This window comes from Cryptotermes secundus, unplaced genomic scaffold, assembly GCF_002891405.2.
Source record: "Cryptotermes secundus unplaced genomic scaffold, Csec_1.0 scaffold688, whole genome shotgun sequence".
NCBI lineage: Eukaryota > Metazoa > Arthropoda > Insecta > Blattodea > Kalotermitidae > Cryptotermes > Cryptotermes secundus.
The window spans coordinates 432,630-451,790 of record NW_019725012.1 but is presented as its reverse complement, the minus strand read 5'-3'; the positions used below and the strand labels follow the sequence as shown (position 1 = coordinate 451,790).

Genomic DNA, 19,161 nt, shown 5'->3' with positions numbered 1-19,161 from the left:
TGATTTTTGCAAGCTTGAATTTATTATATATTTTACTGCATTACACAGTTACCATATGGAGCTCTTTATTCCATGTTCTCAGGAACTGGCAGTACTTTCCTGTACATAATTTTTCTTACTTCTGACATAAACGAAAACCAAGATTGAAGAAAAAGCAAATTCTACATAGTAATGTTTCGTTGGATTCTCACTGCATTAAATTAGCCCTGAAAAGAAATCTGATACATTTGTACATTTAGATGATGGAAGATTGTGATGAAGTTCAGCTTTCTTAGCCTTTCTTTTGCCATCAACTTGAATGTCCTCAAAGTACTTAACATTCCAGAATTTAATTTTCTGATCATGTGAACAAGATGCAATGAATTGTCCATCATTAGAGATGTCAAGTGATTCGACAGACAACTGGTGTTGGCCCACTACACCCAAATGTCGTTGTGGGAACAGATGTGTTGCCCTGAAATCCAAAACACCAATTTTGATAAGTATTCTTGTTGGACAAATATCAGACAGTGTAGACTAGAGAAATGTCATCACACTAAAAAAAAAGTAAAGTAAAGCTATCCCTGTACCAGGCCGTGAAGGCCCATAGGGTTGTGAGATGTTGAGGGTCCCACATTATCTAGACAATCGGCTCAAAGATGGCGGTAAGGTTGTCAGCCTTACGCGCCGGCCGTGCTTTACTCCGCAAGAAAATTATTTAATTCCTGGTATTCATTTCTGTGAGAGGCTGACCTCATCGCGACTTGAACGCGTGACCTTCTGGCTTGTAGCATAGCCCCTCAACCATGCTACCACGTGCCCCCATCATCACACTATGCACTCATTTCTGTTAACGTGTATGATCTTGGTGTTCCCTCTCACAGCAGAGTTTAATAATTAGGGCTGACTTATACATTTTTTAAACAATCTGCCTACAGTTACCAAATTTCTTACCTGAGAACCCCATCTTCACATGCACATACAACAATATTTTCAGTCACTGGCAGCAGACAGTTGATGCCATGTTTAATGCCTGGAAATTCATCACTATGATATCCAAACTCTCCCCAGTTGAAAAGGTATAGTGTTCCGTTTGATGATCCAACCAGTAACTTGGTCTCACTTCTCATTATTGCCATTGAGGTTAGTTCAGCTTCATACACTTCAGACTGTAATATTGATTTAAATTTAATTTACAGTCACAAAACAGTGATCTCAAATATCAGACTTATTTTTACATGATTCTATATAGGACCCATGATGCCTAAGTCAACTGCCTCTGTGGTCAGAGTTCCTGGATACAGATCCAGAGGTCCCGGTGCTACCAGATTTTATGAGAAGTATTGGGTCTGGAACGGAGTCTGGAACTGAGCCTCATGAGGATAATCAAGGAGCTACTTCAAGGAAATAGCGGCTTCAGTCTAGAAAACCGAAATGAACTGCCAAGGGGACCTATTGCACTGACCATGTGACACCCTCGATCTGCAAAAGTTGGCACTAACCTCACCAACAAGCGGTGGTCGCTCAGTCAGTACAGTTCGCTTGCAGGATAGAGGCCACGGAGTTTGTTTGTTTTGATGCCTAAGTCAGTTAAGTGATAAGGTTCTACCTTCTCAGATATAATGCCATTTAGTAAGGTGAAAATCAAGAAACCAGAGTAACACAGTCGGCAAATAGAATTATACTTGCTGACTGTGTGCTTATTCTTCAGCACTGAAGATGGAGGTGATATGTTCCTCTGAAACATCAGTTGACTTTCACCCAACTATATGGCATTAGATACTAGAAGACAACCTCAAATCCTGCATAAGGTTTCATTCTCCTCTCTTACAACTCCAAGTTTTCAAATTAACTGAAATCTTACCTGAATATGAAGTTTTCTGTTACGAAGATCTAAAGAAGTAATTGTCCCATCACCACTTGTACAAACCAGATACTTCTGGACTTCAGTTGTAGCCATGCAGCTAACATAATCGTCCATTTCCTTCAGCGAACAGATTGGATCACTCTTCCTTATGTCCCACACTGAAAGCAACATCTAAAGCACTCTCTTGCTGAAGTTCTGATGATACAATATTATTACCCTCATCTTCCTTCAGTCCGAATATTCCCCCTTTTTACTTTGTTCTCAAATTAGTACTGTTACAGTTATGAATAGGAAAGTTCTATAAAAACTAGAATCCATGGTTTTCACCCTGAGCTAGAAACTTCCATTAATATTTTCACTGTAAATCCCAAGTATACTTGCCTAAATGGGATGTCTGCGTTGTGAACTGTTCATTCAATTTTGTTCTTAATGTAAAATTCTTATTACGTTTAGATTCTAAAGGGTTCTGACGATGGAGTGTAAAACTCCGAATTACTGGAAACAGGTCCAGTTTCTGAAACACTGCACTCTATAATTATTTTAGAGTACCAGGTGATGGACAAAGTCAAAAATCCAAGTAATTCTCAGTCTTATTATATGCTCTGTGAGCATTTTAATTTAGTATCAGATTCAAAGAATGTGTGTTCAAAAGAGTGAGAACTTTATCCTGCTGAATTTTAGGAAAAAATATATATGTCAGCACTTTCCAAATGTGCTGAAAGAGTCCAGACCCAATTCAGTCATCTTGCTCTATTACGGAACATATATGTTCATTTCTGCTTGTTTACTATTTTTGTATACATACACAGTTAACAGTTTAAACTCACATTTGACCGTTCCATTATCATCTCCTGAAGCCAAAAGATTTTCATCCATAACTAGTAAGCAATATAATGGATCACTGAAACAAAAAGTACATTCCTCTCTACATCATTTCAAATTGAGTAACTTTTATGCACAGACACGTTCTAAAACAACTGAATATTCCTCTACACAGCAATGTTCAGATGCAGTGAACCTGTGTGAACTATGCAGATACACGTCTTTATCAGAACATTTCTCTGTTGTCAAAAACAGAGACTCATTAATGCATGAAAGGGATAACAGTTTCAAACTTATTTCAATGTCTAGTTTCTTGTTCATATAATTTTATTCCATACTGTAATACCTTCAGTGTTCTTCAGAAGGAACATTTAAAAAATTTTTAAATTCGTTTAGTGGGGAGTGGAGTCCAACTGGGTCCACTCGGCATGGCGGCCACCGATTGGCCTAGTGTACCTGCCCCGAGTGATTATGATGATGGACAATTTGGTGGAATAAAGATTGGCAGGGGAAACTGAAGTATTCAGAGAAAACCGGCCCCAGCACCACTTTGTCCACCACAAATTGCACTTGATCGAACCCGGACTGCCGCAGTGGGAAGCCAGCGACTAACCGCTTGAGCTATGGCGCGGCCTCAGAAGGAACATTACTTGTCACAAGTGGACAGAATATGTGCAGAATACTTTAGTGCTATATTAGGTGGGTCCCTTGTCACCACGGCATGGCACATCCTCAGGTTGCAGATGGAGGGTAGCTACGAATATGCTGAATAAGCAGTCGTGGACTGCCAACAAGGGGTAGTCCTCCAGATTTGTGGTTGGGCATGGGGCTAACAACTCCTCACCATAAAAATAAACTTGTTACAAAATGTCACAGGAAGGGAGAAACACAGACTGAGGGTGTTGGAGAATATTGGACCAAAGTGGGATTTAGTGACAGGAGGTTGGACAAAAATGCATAATGAGGAGCCTCATAACTTGTACTCTTCTCCAAGTATAATTAGAATGATCAAGTCAAGGAGGATGGGATTGGCAAGGCATGTAGCACAAATGGGGGCAAAGGGGAATGCATATAGGATATTGGTGAGAAAGCCAGAAGGAAAGAGACCACTGGGAAGACCAAGGAGTAGGTGGGTAGACAGTATTAAAATGGATCTTAAAGAGATAGTATGAGGTGGTATGGACTGGACTGATCTGGCTCAGGACAGGTACCAGTGGAAGTCTCTTGTGAACACAGTAATGAAGCTACTGGTTCCATAAACTGTTGGGAAATTCTTGAGTAGCTGCACAACTGGCAGCCTCTCAAGAAGGGCTCAGCTTCATGTAGTTAAGTTATTACACAAGATGAAACAAACAAACCTGAGAATGAGTACCACACATTCACAGTAAAGTAAACAAGTATTTAGCATAAAATATTTATTCAACTTACTCATGAGCATTATCATAAAACTGTTTCAGCTTCCCTGTATTACAATCAGATATCATGATTGATTTATCCTTCGAACATGAATACAATATGTTTCCATCCTTACTGAACTCTATATCTCTGCAAGCTTTTGTATGCAGTTCCAAGGTGTTAAGTATTTCAGTACTTTCATTTGTGTACTTGTGCCTAAAAAATAATTATAAACATCATAAAATTTACACACTTCAGTTTAATGCAGGTGGTGCAAAATCAAACTTACAACTAGCAGGCCAGTATAACTAAAAATAAGTCACATATAATAAACAGTAATACTGTCAGCATGTTACTGATTATGGATCCTGATTTTATGTCTGTACTACAGTTTGGCTTCCAGTAAAGACTGTAAACATGTGGGCCTAGTGTATAATACAATATTATTAACATATTTTTTACACTATTTGCTCAAAAATAAAATAAGATTAGGGAAATATAATTGTTTCATAAACTGAATGTGATTTTGTGTGGGGGGAAGTGAAATAAAAATTATGATCATTGAGAGGGGCCCAACTATGTAAAGTTCAGAAACCACTATCATGAGTGCTCTAAAAAACATACTGCAAATTAATGCTGATATATAAAATTAGAGTCATCAGTTGCTGGCATTCTTTATGTTACTCACAAAATCACATCTCCTGTTATAGTAGCAGCTGCAATAATATCATTTTGAGGATGAAAAGAAATATCTACAACGAAGTCTTCTGACTGGATATCTGGTGGATGTTCTCTGCATTTCTCTCGTTCTTTTCTAATTGCTTTCACAACTTCATCCTCGTCGTCTTCTTCGTTTTCACTATGTGTTACTGGCACTGTGTTAGTACTGTCGACAATTTCATTGGTACTATCACTGCTGTCACTGTCAGTCTCACTGCTTATGCTTACATCATCATCCGTGTCACTTGATGTCCCGTCTTCCATATTTTCATCCAGCTCTGTTGTAACAAAATGTAAATTTTCTAATATGATATTTTTGGAATATAATATACAATAATAAATACATCACCTGTGATTCATTTTGGGATGAAGTACTCTGTAACATTTTAAATCGAAATGTGTATGGACGAGGTGTCGAGTAAATCAGTATAACAGTAATATAAATTGGTAAACTTGAAACATGCTAACAGAATGTGACATGTTCAAAACAATGCATACTTTTAAGTTTGCACATCCTCTGCTTTCTGCTTGCTAATTTTGTTTTTGTTCTCCCCTGCCACTCTCAATCATACCCTCACATATAGTATACCTAACCATAAACAAATAGTACCACACATAATAAATAAAACAGTCCTCAATTTACACGTGACGTTTCCTTTTCCGGCGTCGAGCATGAATCAGTGGGGGCATACAATGTAAACCATATTGACCGGTCCTGACGGTCCTGACCGTCCTGACCAACAGTAAGTTATTGTTTACGTGTTTCTCAACCTGGCTAAAGTATGGTTGGTTACCAGGTTCTGGTAATCCGTGGTTTGTAGAGTTCTGTGACTGTAACATTCGGATATTTCAGGTTTCTGAATGTGTTAAAGCAAAAGGGTGCGTGGAGGGGAGGGACTGTTCGTATGTTATTTACGTACGTTGTACAGGTAGTGTGATTTGTGAATATTGGAGCAGGTAACCGATAGAAGCGCGTGACGCGCCTAGCAGTGGTGGTAGGTTGTTGATTCAAAATTATACAGCATTTTGGTTTAAGTATAACTCTGTCAACAATAATTCGATAATGTAATGGCGCATAATAGTTATGTACCGATAATTCTACAGTCACTGATTTTGTTGTAGTTACGGTATAGTAACATTTGTAGACCTATTTATTGTAGCCGTTCTGCGTGTAAAGTAAGTACCACATTCTTTTCGTTGTTAGCATTGCATTATAACGCACCTTTGAAATTGTTTTAATTTGAATTTCAGTTAAGTGTATTAACACTGGGATGTTTATGTACATCAGTTCTATTATTTAAATTGTAATTCAATGTTGGGTATATTTTGGAGAAATTCCATTTCAAATCAGCATACAGTAGTTCATTTTTCAGTCCAAACTCTTGTGATTTCGGTAAAGTTCAGCGATTTTGCAGACCCCCATAGGAGTGAAAATGTTAAATTTTAGCCCTCTGTGCCTTTGTAGTTTCTTTTCAGAAGTAATTTAAAATTCTGAAGAAATCACGTCATATGTCATATCATACCTTGTAAAAATTACTGTCATTCTAGCCCAAACTGAGCTAGAGAGGTCACTTCGAAACTAATGAAATTTGGTTTCTAATGATGCCTAGATTTAACTTTGGGCAAATCTTCATGATATTCTCCCTCTTCACTACAGGTATATGAAAATGAAACTGAAGGATTCTAGCCCAAACTGAGCTAGAGAGGTCACTTCGAAACTAATGAAATTTGGTTTCTAATGATGCCTAGATTTAACTTTGGGCAAATCTTCATGATATTCTCCCTCTTCACTACAGGTATATGAAACTGAAGCTGTATACACATGCAAGAAACTTATCTTGATCTCATTTATTTCATAATCACACGGAAAATACGTGCAAACTATCAGTGATATCATGTGCTATGCTACAAATTCTGAAATGTCCTTCAGTTCTGTTCCTTATGGATGTGCAGGTAGTAATTTCACTCTGGAATCTTCTAAATTTGAGTACAGTTTGGTTCTAAAATTACTTTTAACTAAGCCATGTGTTAGCACAGAAATTATACTTTTGTGACTCCACCGGCACCTTCTGTGAAGAATCTCTTCTAAGATGCCTGGTGCAATCACACTGCCAGTATACTAGCTGTCCAGTCATGCAGTAGTCAGTCCCTGGTGGCATTGTTCCCATGGAGGCTCTAAGCCCTTCCATCTCTCAGCCCCACTGCTGGTCCAGCTGCCTTCTTCATGGGCGGTAACCTCGTGACTTTGTTGAGCCATCTGTCACCAGCCATGAAGAGTTACTGCTCCGCTTCTCGAGCCTTCTATCCATCAGTGAATGCATGAACAGCCTTCATTTGGATGAAGTTCTGAGGTAACCATACAAGGGCCTGATGAACCAATTTCTCTAGAGCTGCTGCAAATTTTTTGTAGTGACTCTCCACTCATCTGCATCCTGGCTTGAGAGTTGAGGCCAGCAGGGTGCCTTGACATTGTCCTTGTGTGTCACTCTGGGACATAATATAGGAAGTTGGCAGCCTGTCGCCACATAAGGACAAGTGGATGTGCAGCCTTCTCACAGGCTGAAAACCCACTGTGATCAGCCAAGGTCTTGAACCATCAGGGAAACACTGTCAAGAGAGAGGAGAGGGGAAGTGTCTGTGGAGATGGGTCAATATCTGCACGGTAACCCTGCCACTTTCCCCTTAACACAATCCTAATCTGGCTCTTGCCTGCTACATCCTGGCCCATCTCCACAGACCCTTTTATTATTATTATCATCNTATTATTATTATTATTATTATTATTATTAGAGGGGGCGGGTTTCCCCATGCACTTAGATCAGTTATTGGTCCATTGTGCGTCCCCCTTTAATTTCTACTGTCGCCATACCCTACTGTTACTGCTGCGTGCCATCAGCCCCATTCAGCCAATGAGGTCGGCCCTCGGTACCTGATATTTCCACCATCTACCAGAGGCATTGGAAACTACTTGGGCGGGAAACTTGTTGCCTAATTTTGCTCAGAGGTCTCGTAGAGACATGAGGATCTTTTATGTGCCGTAAATCTACGACATGGGACCCACGGCTTAAAGTCCCTCTTGGAGGACTTGTTCTCTGAATTTTTCCGCCCTTAAAAATTCCACGACCTCCACCGGGTTTGAACCCGTGTACCTTGAGTCATGAGGTGGGAACTTTACCCCTAGACTATGGAGGCCGCTTCCACAGACCCTTACTCTCTCCTCTCTGTTGATTTCCCATGTAACCCTTCCTCTTCTTATATAGCTGGGTGTTAGTGGCTCAGTCTGCAGCCACATGCTCACACTGGTTCCTCGCTCATGGATTTGTCTACCCTGAAGATGGAGGAGATATATTCCTCCAAAATGTCAGTTCACACAAGATCTACTTAGCGCCTCATCCTAGAAGGCAACATTCTACATACTTCTCATGTTACTAAAGTTTGATCATTGTAAAAATGCTGTCTATATAGGCAGGACCTCTTTGTAATCCACACTATACTTCATGTAAAATATGCTTTGTTAGTGTGACAACTTATGTAAATAGAACCTTAACATGGAGTTTGTAGTGAGTACTGAGTAACTTATTCATCAGAAAGTAATAACTTAAATCTTTTGTCTTCTAGGATGTGATGCAGTATGGTTTGGTAGATAGGTACCAGCATTTTGGAGGTGCTTGCTGTCTCCATCTCAGGGTAGGAGAGGTTCTGCTGCACATCAGTGTATCCCAGAACACAGTAATCTTCATAATTTATCAAAGAATAATAAATTCTATTATTCGCTATAACAAGAATAGTAAATGCAATATTTGCATGGCACCAATGTTAGGGAACACACATCACATACATAAGAACGTACAAAATTGTCCTTATTCTCTTTATGCGTCTCCATGATTGGGTGGGGGGGAGATGTGGAGTAGTGGGATGCTAGAAATGTCTCCTCTCTCTCTCTCTCTCTCTAGGTTTTTAGGGTATATATTTTGAGTTATTCAGGGTCAAATGCCAACTTCTGTGACCTTGAAGCTGACCTATGTTATATCTAGGCATGTGGATGTGTGATACCTATTTGGAAACTGGATTTTAATGGCTTTCAGTTGACACCAAAATGAGCCCTCTGTCTCAGTTAGGGCCAGAGCTGTACCAATTTTTACAGGCTGTACAGTACTGAAAAATGTCATACCTTTTGAATTTTGATTCCTGCTATATGAGAATGAGACATAGAGAGCTAAAATTTGGTGCTTTCACTCATGTAGAGTCAAGAAACTCACCAAGCTTTGCTGAAGTATGGAAGGGGTGGGTAGTTAGCTGATTTGATTTACCCTAGAAATGAACTCTCATTCAGTGCATTCATTCAATTTTGTTTGTGCAGTACTACAGACTATACAAATGATAGAGGAAGTAGGCCCATATGGTCTCACAAAGTAATTGTTAGTATTAGAAAAATATACTTCAGCACTTGTCATTAGGCACATAATGATAAAAATAAAAATTGTACTGTCCATACACAAGATATCCCATGACTTGGTCTCATTACTTTGGTGGTGCATTAGGTTCAGATCAAAAGTTTTATATAAACATCGCCCATTCACAACCATTATAGAGCTATGACAAAGCAAATTTTGAAATTTGGGGACAAGAAAAATACGCTTAGTTTCACAGTTGCACAGACTAAACACTGAGGACCTTTTACTTACAGTAAAAAAGTAAAGTTGTCCCTGTGCTTAACTAAGCACTATTCCATGAAGGCGTGTGGGGGAGTGGATGTATAGATCCACATTTTTGTTGACTTCGGCACTAGTCGGAGGCGAGTGATCAACTTCACACCCCAGCCGCTTTACCCCCAGGAAAGAGCCCCCGGTACTCATTGTATAGGAGGTTGGGTGGACCCCAGGTCCAGTCTGGACAACATGGAGAAGTGAAAATTCTTGCCCCCACCAGGACTTGAACTCAGACCCCTTGGTCATCCAGCCTGTAGCCAGTCGCTATACCAACTGCTCTATCCCGACTCCTCTTACTTACAGTGCTTATTACAAAATATCCTCCTGCAGCTTGTATGCAGATCCTGATTCTGCTTGAAAGAGAATGGATGGATCTTTGAAGAATCTTAATTCTTCTTCTGTGTTAGCATGTTAGCAGCATTATCTCTGATTTAGTCAACAAGTATAGCTACTGTCTGCATACTTCTCAAGTATGTTTTATTAATCAGGAGCTAATCTAGTGAGGATATGTTCAGTGAGTTTGGAGGCCAGCTTCTGTACCTCCATAATCAATGCAGTGCTTATGGTAAAGGTAAAGCTATCCCTGATACAGGCTGTGAAGGCCCATAGAGTTGTCAGACATTGAGGGGCCCACATTATCTAGACAATCGGCTCAAAGATGGCAGTAAGGTTGTCAGCCTTACGCACCGGCCGCGCTTTACTCCCAGGAAAATTTCTGTTAAAGGCTGAGTCAACCCCAGGGGCATAGTGCAGGTGGAAGGATTAGGTCAATTGAAAAAAAAATCAAATGACCTCATCGGGACTTGAACCCGCAACCTCCTTGCTTGTAGCATAGTGCCTCAAGTGCCCCCAATACAGTGGTTATGGATATGACAATTAAGGAACCACATTACTTGCCTGCCAAAGGGAGTTAGTGTACGCTGCTTGCCGTCTGCTCTGGAGAGGAGTTATCTACCAGCAACTTGTGCAGTTCTTTCTTCAAGTAGTAAAGTTATTGCCCCATTATTAAATGCACTTCAGATATAGATAGAGCAATAAATTGATATATAAGAATGTGACACCACACGTCACAATAAACTATTTTGAAAATGTCCTCTTTTATGAAGATTCTCAGACAACCAAGAATTTAAATTTAATGAATTATAGATTCTGTCTTTGATAATTGTAGCTTCAGTGGTGAATAATACATGTGTACAAAGGTTGAACTAACTAGCTATCAGTGTTGAACACTTTGTAATTGGAAGGCAGTAACTGATAATGCTGACAAGCTATCAAATCAATTGAGACAGAATCCTTACAAGTTTTAAATGGGTAAATTTATGTTATCTGTGAAAATGGGTCATGTATTTGTGTACATTTTTTAACTTAAAATGGTCTAACAAGCCACTGAAATATTGACTTTGAGTCTCAGACCAACTGTGTTTACTTTTCTTACACTCTTTGTATTGATAATATACTGTGTTTATGAAATTATAATTTAAAATTTATACCTCCTCTTATAGGTAGCAGAAGCCAGAGAAGTTCATCAAAGGTGGCTTTTGATGAATATCTAATCATGGAAACAAACTTGCAGTCATATACTCGATGTGCAGCAACTGAAGTAATAAAGTTTTTACTGTTACCCGCTGCTTGAAAGAAGAACAGTGTAAATTGCCATTAATTGTAATGGTTGAGGAAATCAGTCAGAAGATGGAAGGAAACTCTGTTTGCAATAAATCAGCAGTTTATTTCATGATAAGTTTTCGTCAGCTCTGTATCGTAACAGTATCTCTACCACTGTGTGCACTGCTCATCTGTTTTGTCACTGCCTATATCTTCCAGCAAGATGATATTCATGAAACACATTGTCGAGTAAGTAGTACACATATCCACAAGTGAATATCAGGAAGTAATCCTTGAGAATACTTTCAAACTCTGTGCTGTACATAATTAAAGATGGAAGTACTTTACAAGATTATGGTTATGTACTTATACTTCTTTAATACTACCGTATTTACGCATGTATAGGCCGCACATTTTTTGCCAAAAAATCAAGAGGAAAACTGGGGTGCGGCTTATATTCGAAATCACACTTCATTTAAAAAAAATTATATTCATAATTAGTAATACAGGGTGTTCTACTCCTGAAATAATATTCCAAGAAAATTATTTTTTCTATAATTTCTGTCTGCAAATTGTGCTGCGGCCTATACATGCGTAAATACGGTACTTACACATTAACAGAAGTTCCATATACTCAGTACAAATAGAATATGAAATAAATTAAAATAAACTCAATTAATTTAACAGGTCAGTGAACTGAAATTCTTTGTGACAAATATCAAAATATGCCTGAGTACTAACTAACAAACCAGAAGACCATAATCTTTTTATTGTTTTCTGTATACACAATTCTGTTCGGTCCTACTTTTCCTGTTATATCTGAGATATTCGATTGGCAAATGCAAAACTTTACACCATAAAATTGACAAAAATATAAATACATTTTGGAAAAGTATATGAGAAGGCTAAAGAGAGGGGGAGGGGGGAACAAAAGGAAACAGTCATTGCTTAGTAACGCCTGGTCGTTACCTAATCCTTCCAGCAGCACTATGGCCCTGGGGTTGACTCAGCCTCTAACAGAAATGAGTACCAGGAATATTCTTGGGATGTTCTTGGGGGTAAAGGGCGGCCAGTGTGTAAGGCTGACAACCATACTGCCATTTATGAGCCGATTGTCTAGAAAATGTGGGAACCTCAACATCTCACAACCCTATGGGCCTCCATGACCTGTTACAAGGATGGCTTTACTTTTACTTTTCTTTTACTTACTAACTTTGCTAATACTGCTACAGATGTCTGTCAGTAAGGTTGCCTTAACTGTATCAGAACTTCATGCAGACAAACAAGATAGAAGGAATTGAAGAGTTTTGTCTCCTGAGATATAATGCTTTGTAGCCCAGTAAAAGTCAACCAACATTTGGGAGAAACATGTCACCTCCATCTTTAGGGTCAAATAGTAGGCCAGCAACAAACTGATATACTCTGCCATCGCCAAACATTCCAGATGGCAGTTGCACACTGGATACTCTTTAAGGACATACATTGTCCCCAAAAAACAGATAATTTTGATAATTTTGAATGTCTGCTCTAAAAATTCTACTTGCTATAACATAGTAAAATTTGGCAGGAGTACTTCTGTCCATTGGGACTGCAATCTCAAAAAGAAAATCATTTCCAAGGGTTTAGGTTTGGAAATGTCTCATTTCCATATTGATTTGATGTTGAATGACCCATCTTCCACAATGTTATCCAGGTAAACAGCTATGTGGCATGTTCCATAAGAAGTTTGTAAACCATTTATTACTATGCTGATGTTTAATTTGGCTGCTGATAAGTGACCAAAATTATTTTTAAAAATCGTTTTTGCTGGCCCCAGACACCCGGTACAATGCACATGTTGCACCCCAGTCAGGCCAGCATTGAACAAATCCGTAACATATACAAGGAGAGTTCTGTATATAATGCCTCCTATTTTTTTTAATGAAAACTACAACATGCAGAAAGCATAATAACGCAGTTAAATAGAGCAAGATTTCAGCTACTTACAGTTATTTTTCCACATAATCATCACCATTCGTTATGCACTTTTGCCAGCGATGAACAAGAGCCTGTATGCCACGCCCGTAAAAGTCTGCGCCAGCAGAGGCTAGCCACTTTCTTACAGCTGCAGTGACAGCATCGTTGTCTGGAAAATGTTGCCCACGTAGTCCGTCTTTCATAGGCCCAAAGAGATGGAAGTCTGAAGGTGCTAAATCGGGGCTATGAGGTGGATGGTAGGACAGTCCAGCCAAACTTTGCAAAGTGCCAGTTGGTTGCCAAACTGATATGGGGTCTAGCGTTATCATGTTGCAAGCAAAAGGTCGTCTGCTTCTCTGGCCTGACTCGGGAAATGCGGGCTTTCAGCTTAGTCAGCATCTTCTTGTAGCGTTCAGAATTGACAGTCTCACCAGGCTCCAGGAAATCCAAGAAAATCGCACCCCGCCTATCCCAGAAGACTGTGCACATCACTTTCACTGCTAATGGCTGTCTTGAACTTCTTTTTTCTTGGGGAATCCGGATGTTGCCACTCCATGGACTGTCTTTTGGATTCTGGCTCGTAGTGGTGACACCAAGTCTCATCTCCGGTGGCGATGCTGTCCAGAAACTTGTCACCTTCAGCCTCAAACTGGTGCAACAGGTCCTGACAGACTTCCATTCGATGAGTTTTGTGGTCCTGTATAAGCATCCTCGGGACCCACCTGGAAGAAACTTTGCGATAATCCAGCTTCCCCAACATCTTTTCAAATACATTACAGCTGATATTAAGCCGTGCAGACAGTTCCCTGGTCATTATCCGCCAATCTGTACGGATGAGCTGATCGAGGCGCTGTTCATTGTGAGGAGTGGCAGCTGAGCAGGGACGCCCAGGGTGTGGCTTGCTGTGCACTTCACTTTCGCCACTGTTGAAACGCACTATACACCGCCTCACTGTGCTGACATCCACTGTATCATCTCGGTACACCTTTAGCAAGCGTTGATGGATGTCAGTGGGTGCAATTTGTTCGGCAGTGAGAAATTCAGTAACTCATCTCTCTTTTGTACACACTTTATGTCAGACGCCATTTTATTAGACTGCTCTGCTTTCTCTATCTGTCGCACAACAACCAAACTAACAGTACATTGGTGGGAAGGTTCAACCTTTACTACAACACCACCAACATCCAGCTCAGACGTTACATATTAACACAGAAAAATAGGAGGCATTATGTATGAACACCCTTCGTACCTTGAAGAAAGTAAATGTGTATTAGTTTTCTATAAGTATTTGATAAAAGCGTTTGTGTTTCCAATTGGAAACACCCATTTCAGTTTGTTTAGCTGTGGCTGCGTGACCTGTAAATTTAAACCGGCATTTAAGCATCCACCAATGACTGTATTACAACAATGTTGCTTCCTCGTTGAATGCAATTTTTTTTTCCCCAGGTGTACAATGTCATCCCCTCCATCAGTGCAATCACAGGTGTAAGTCCACAGCGCTATTTGTGGCGTGTGTGTGTAGCATTCCATATTGGCCCACGTATTATCATTGCATCAATGTACCGTACTTATTACCATTCACTACTGTCATCACAATCTCCAGGCCCCAATCACCCAGGCAGCAGAGGATATCGTCTCCTAAACGTCGCATATTGGCTCAGCCTAGTCGAGATTGCTGCACTTTGTGGCGTTACCTACATTTCTAACAGGGAAAACTATCGTAAGTATTCAGAAAAGGCACAGAGTATCTGTAGTTATGGATTTCACTCATACTTTATTTCAAGAAGTGATAAATGTTGATTCCTTACTTAAGAAGGAAAGTTATTGATAACCCGGGGAGTTTAAATGACCCATGCACAAGCTCTCCACAGTGTTATTCCTTGTTAAAAAAAAAAAGTAAAAAATATTGTATGACATTGACTGCCTCTGTGGTTTCATGGTCAGAGTTTCTGGCTACAGATCCTGAGGTCCCGGGTTCGATTCCCGGCGCTATCAGATTTTCTGAGAAGTAGTGGGTCTGGAACAGGATCCACTCAGCCTCATGAGGATAATTGAGGAGCTGTTTCAAGGAAATAGCAGCTCTGGTCTAGAAAACCAAAGTTAACAGTCATGGGGATTCATTGCTCTGACCTCGCAATACCTTCTATCCACTAAATTTGGCACCAACTTCGCTGACAAGTGGCGGTCACTCAGTCAGTATAGTTCACTTGCAGACTACAGGCCACGGAGTTATGTCCTATGACATTTAGTTTTTAAGGCACTTGTTACCAAGAAATGGTGAGCTCTCTTTTGAATAGTGGATCGTCGACACCAGTTCTGCTCAAAGCAAATACTGTTCCTCTAGGCTTCAAACCAGAGTGAAGCAAGCGAGCTAGCAAAGTTGTGCTTTCCTGTGATATACCATCTGATGAAGAGTTAACTGCTGTACAGCTTTTGAGGCACTATTTAGACTCTGTTTATAACAGACATTAAAACAAGTTTATCTTATTTTCAGCTGTACATGAGAAAATCTTCATGGTGTTCATGTTTGGGTCCCTTAGCTACATGCTTGCCACAATCAAAGTCTTCAGATTGGTTAAACCAAATATGAGTGATACTGAGAGGAACTCATATTTGATAAAAAAGGGTCTGTTTGCAACTTCAATTGTGAGCACTGTTGGACTGTGTATCTTTTTCCTCAAACATCGCCTTCTGTGCCATGATATGGGTAAGTGTATACTTTTTATGTGGGATTCGACATCCGGTTATGTTTAAGCAGTATATTTAAGTTGACATAACGGTCTGCTGTAAGTGCTCAGTAATATCTGCCTTACCTGTGTAACTACTAAAGGGAACAGGAAACAGTAGGTAAATCTGTGTAAGATTTAAGATTTTCACGATGGTGACTATGATGAAAGTAGTCTTCTGGGATGTGGCGCCATGTAGATATTGTGTTAACCGACGTTTCGGAGGAACGTATCGTCACCGTCTTCAGGGTAGAAGACAAGAAGAAATCTGCGAGCAAACCAGCATGAGCAGATGCAACAGTCTGTTTTTTGCTCCTCAAAAACACATTCCTTTGACAGTGAAGATTCCTCATAAGCTACTTTTAAAAATTTATAACTTTTGGTGACTGTTTTCTTCTCTTACAGTAGAAATTGGAGATTAATGCACTATTCATAAATGTTACCAGACATGGTTATGTCATCAAAGCGTGAAGTATGTTCATGTAATTTAATACTGTGAGACACAAGAATCAATGACTGCTTAAATGATGGTTGAAGGCAATGTTACAGCATGAACTGACAGGTTGCAGGCAAGACATGACAGCAGCGCTCCACACTAGAGCCATTCCTGGAACTTCCAAGTCACACTTCAGGACTGACAGAATACAGAAATGATAATTTCTACAAATAAGTAATGCCACAAATGAACAAATTGTGAAAATATGCATAATTTGAAGTGAAGTGGCACTTTTTTTAATGTGAGAAAAATTCAACAGAAATTATTCTTGAAAATTAAAAGTTTTGTTTTGTCTTTCTTTTCCTACTCCCTTTCCTTGTTTTTCCTTTCCTCTTTTTCACCTCTTGATTATACTATTACAGTATTTGATTTTCAGTTACCACACATTGTATTCTTTTGCGTTATCCTTACTTATTTTTTTCACAGTTTATTTCACCTAATGAGTCTTGTCCAAAAATTGGATTTGTCATTATGAAGTAACTTTAGTACTTCTACACAAATACCTGGGTAGTACCATCAGGTAGGTCTCAGCTGCTTTCTTTCACTTCCAGTCCCATTCATCATTCATAAATAATCCTGTTGTTTGATGCTGTATAACCTATGCAGTTGATGGGCTGTTGTACAAAAGAGTGGGTAGCATCTTAGTGATGTGTTATGTAGACCTGTCACTAGGCAACATCTGTAGCCCCTCTAAAATTGTGACAATATGTTTGTTTGCAGCATTTAGTTGGTTCTCCTTTTGTGAGTACCTGATTGCATCGGCAAACATGGCGTTCCACATGACGGTGGTTCTGGACTTCCCAACAGAGCAGCTGATCGTGGCACAGGGATCACCAGGCATGGTACTCGTCAGCTCGACCACAGCAACCCAGCAGCAACAGGAACATCACTGGAAGTCTGAGTAGTTCCTCTCTCAACTTGCTCTTATATGTATTCTTGCCACACTCGCTTCTCTTCACTCACCAGCCACTGTTCGGAGTGGCTGGGTCAGAGTAGTTTGGCAATTTAGATGCAGCATTGGTCTGGTGTATATTTGTTTTAAAATATTACACCAGTCCAAAATTTTACAGCTAGGCTACTAACTGCAGCCATTTACTGCAGAATCGTTACTTGAAGGATGAGCCATGTTAGCTTCCACTATCAGACAGCTGAGAACATTGATATGATTGGTATATTCAGATGTGGATTTCTGCTAGTCCCTTGTGTAATTTTTTTTTTCACATGATTAAAGAATTAGACCCACAAGAACTCTGCAAAACAGAGGTGACAACTGATATATAGAACACAACTATCCATAACAATCGAATAGTATGTGGAACATGTCTCTTTGTTCTGAAAGGTTAAGTATCTTCTTTATTTTTCCTTTAATTCAATGCCTTCATTAGAAATTTTGTTTTATAACAGTTGAAACATGTCTGAAAATATACCACAACCACTGTCATGATGTGAAATTCCAATGCTGCATGTATATTGTGGAGGTTTTTATGGATCTGGCAGAGACAATTAGTTGGCTGTTTGGGCCCAGCCCAGCCTAGTTAGTCTAGCCAGCATGTGCCTACAAATCCATCTAAGGGATTATTTCACATTGACTTGTAAAACCATAGGCAGGAGGAAGCATAGAAGGCTTTAATTTCATACCAAAGAATAAGATCCTGATTTTTTAAGGTAGCAATTTTAGTCATATTTATTTGTTATTTATTTGTCAACTGTCTTAAGTTACTGGGTCCTTCCTTTTGTGTTTTGGGAGCTGAACTGCTCTGTCATTAATGAAGCATATTGCTTTGGTACTGCAGAAACACAGTCTTGCCCAGAACGCATAGATAGTGCAGTTTCTTTTCAATACATGCCTTTTTGTTCATGTAGTTTTTGTAGCATTGCAACTAACAATTTTACTGATCCTGGACTGTGAAGTTAGCTGCACTGAATCAGAATATGACTGTCCAGTTGCCCGGTTACTGTTACTAATATAACTTGAGTTAGAATTCTTCAGGTAGTGATTAAGTTCTAACTGGAAGATGTGGAAGTGTGGGTTATGCAAGAATGCATACAGAATTTTGGTAGGTAAGTTTGTAAGTTTCATGGAATGTGACCACATCAAAGACTTGGAAGAAAGTAGACACTGATATTAAAATGGATCTGAAGAAAGTGAGTTCTGAGGGTGTGAACTATATGTCTTTTTACCACCAGATCAATTTATTGGTGAATGCAGACACTTTTTAAACANCAACTAATAATAATAATAATAATAATAATAATAATTCAATTCAGTTCGTGTTTATTTACGTGCAAACTTAACAGCACAGTGGCCAATTACAAAGTTAGCATGAGTACATAGAAATACACAAAAATAATTACAAAATATGACAGTCTATATAATAGCAATAAATTAATAACAGTTCGAAGAAAATTGAAGTTAGCTTTAACAGGCGAGAAAAATAAAATAAATATATTTCCAATAGTTATAACATTTGTGGCGAGAAAGGACAATGCATGTACATACACACACAGAAGTTCACAATAGTAATAACAATAACTCAAATAATTATAATAATAATAATGCTATCAACATAAATCAAACCTATCATTGAGAAGTGAAAAAATTAAATTATATACAATTAGTATTTTTGATTGGAATAATCATGGCTGCAATAAAATATAAAACAGTTCAAATTTTAAATGGATTAGTGTATAAACATATTAATTTATTCCATATTTTATTTATTTACATACTAAATATAATCGAGAGAAACAGCCCCGACTGCAAATATGTCGAGATCTTTACCCACCGCGTTTGGCAGCATAGGCGCACCGAGCAGAAGGACAGTGTTTATTAGAGGGACAAACACCAAACAATAAGAAGCCCCCAAGATTGCTGGAAGGAACATGAAG

The 19,161-nt window shown here is 39.2% G+C and overlaps 2 protein-coding genes across 2 annotated transcripts; one reads left to right on the top strand and one right to left on the bottom strand.

Annotated features, from left to right (window-relative positions):
* Positions 1-5,462, bottom strand: LOC111863243 (WD repeat-containing protein 55 homolog). Its single transcript, XM_023849374.2, has 7 exons — positions 5,282-5,462; positions 4,752-5,061; positions 4,097-4,279; positions 2,674-2,747; positions 1,844-2,004; positions 934-1,148; positions 1-454 (listed from the first exon to the last, which is right to left on the bottom strand). The coding sequence occupies exons 1-7, from the start codon at positions 5,295-5,297 to the stop codon at positions 196-198; spliced, it is 1,218 nt and encodes a 405-aa protein (XP_023705142.1). The 5' UTR covers positions 5,298-5,462; the 3' UTR covers positions 1-195.
* A 221-nt stretch (positions 5,463-5,683) lies between these two features.
* Positions 5,684-18,489, top strand: LOC111863241 (post-GPI attachment to proteins factor 2-like). Its single transcript, XM_023849366.2, has 5 exons — positions 5,684-5,778; positions 10,995-11,343; positions 14,497-14,770; positions 15,545-15,757; positions 16,993-18,489. The coding sequence occupies exons 2-5, from the start codon at positions 11,158-11,160 to the stop codon at positions 17,175-17,177; spliced, it is 858 nt and encodes a 285-aa protein (XP_023705134.1). The 5' UTR covers positions 5,684-5,778; positions 10,995-11,157; the 3' UTR covers positions 17,178-18,489.
* The last annotated feature ends 672 nt before the right edge of the window (positions 18,490-19,161 follow it).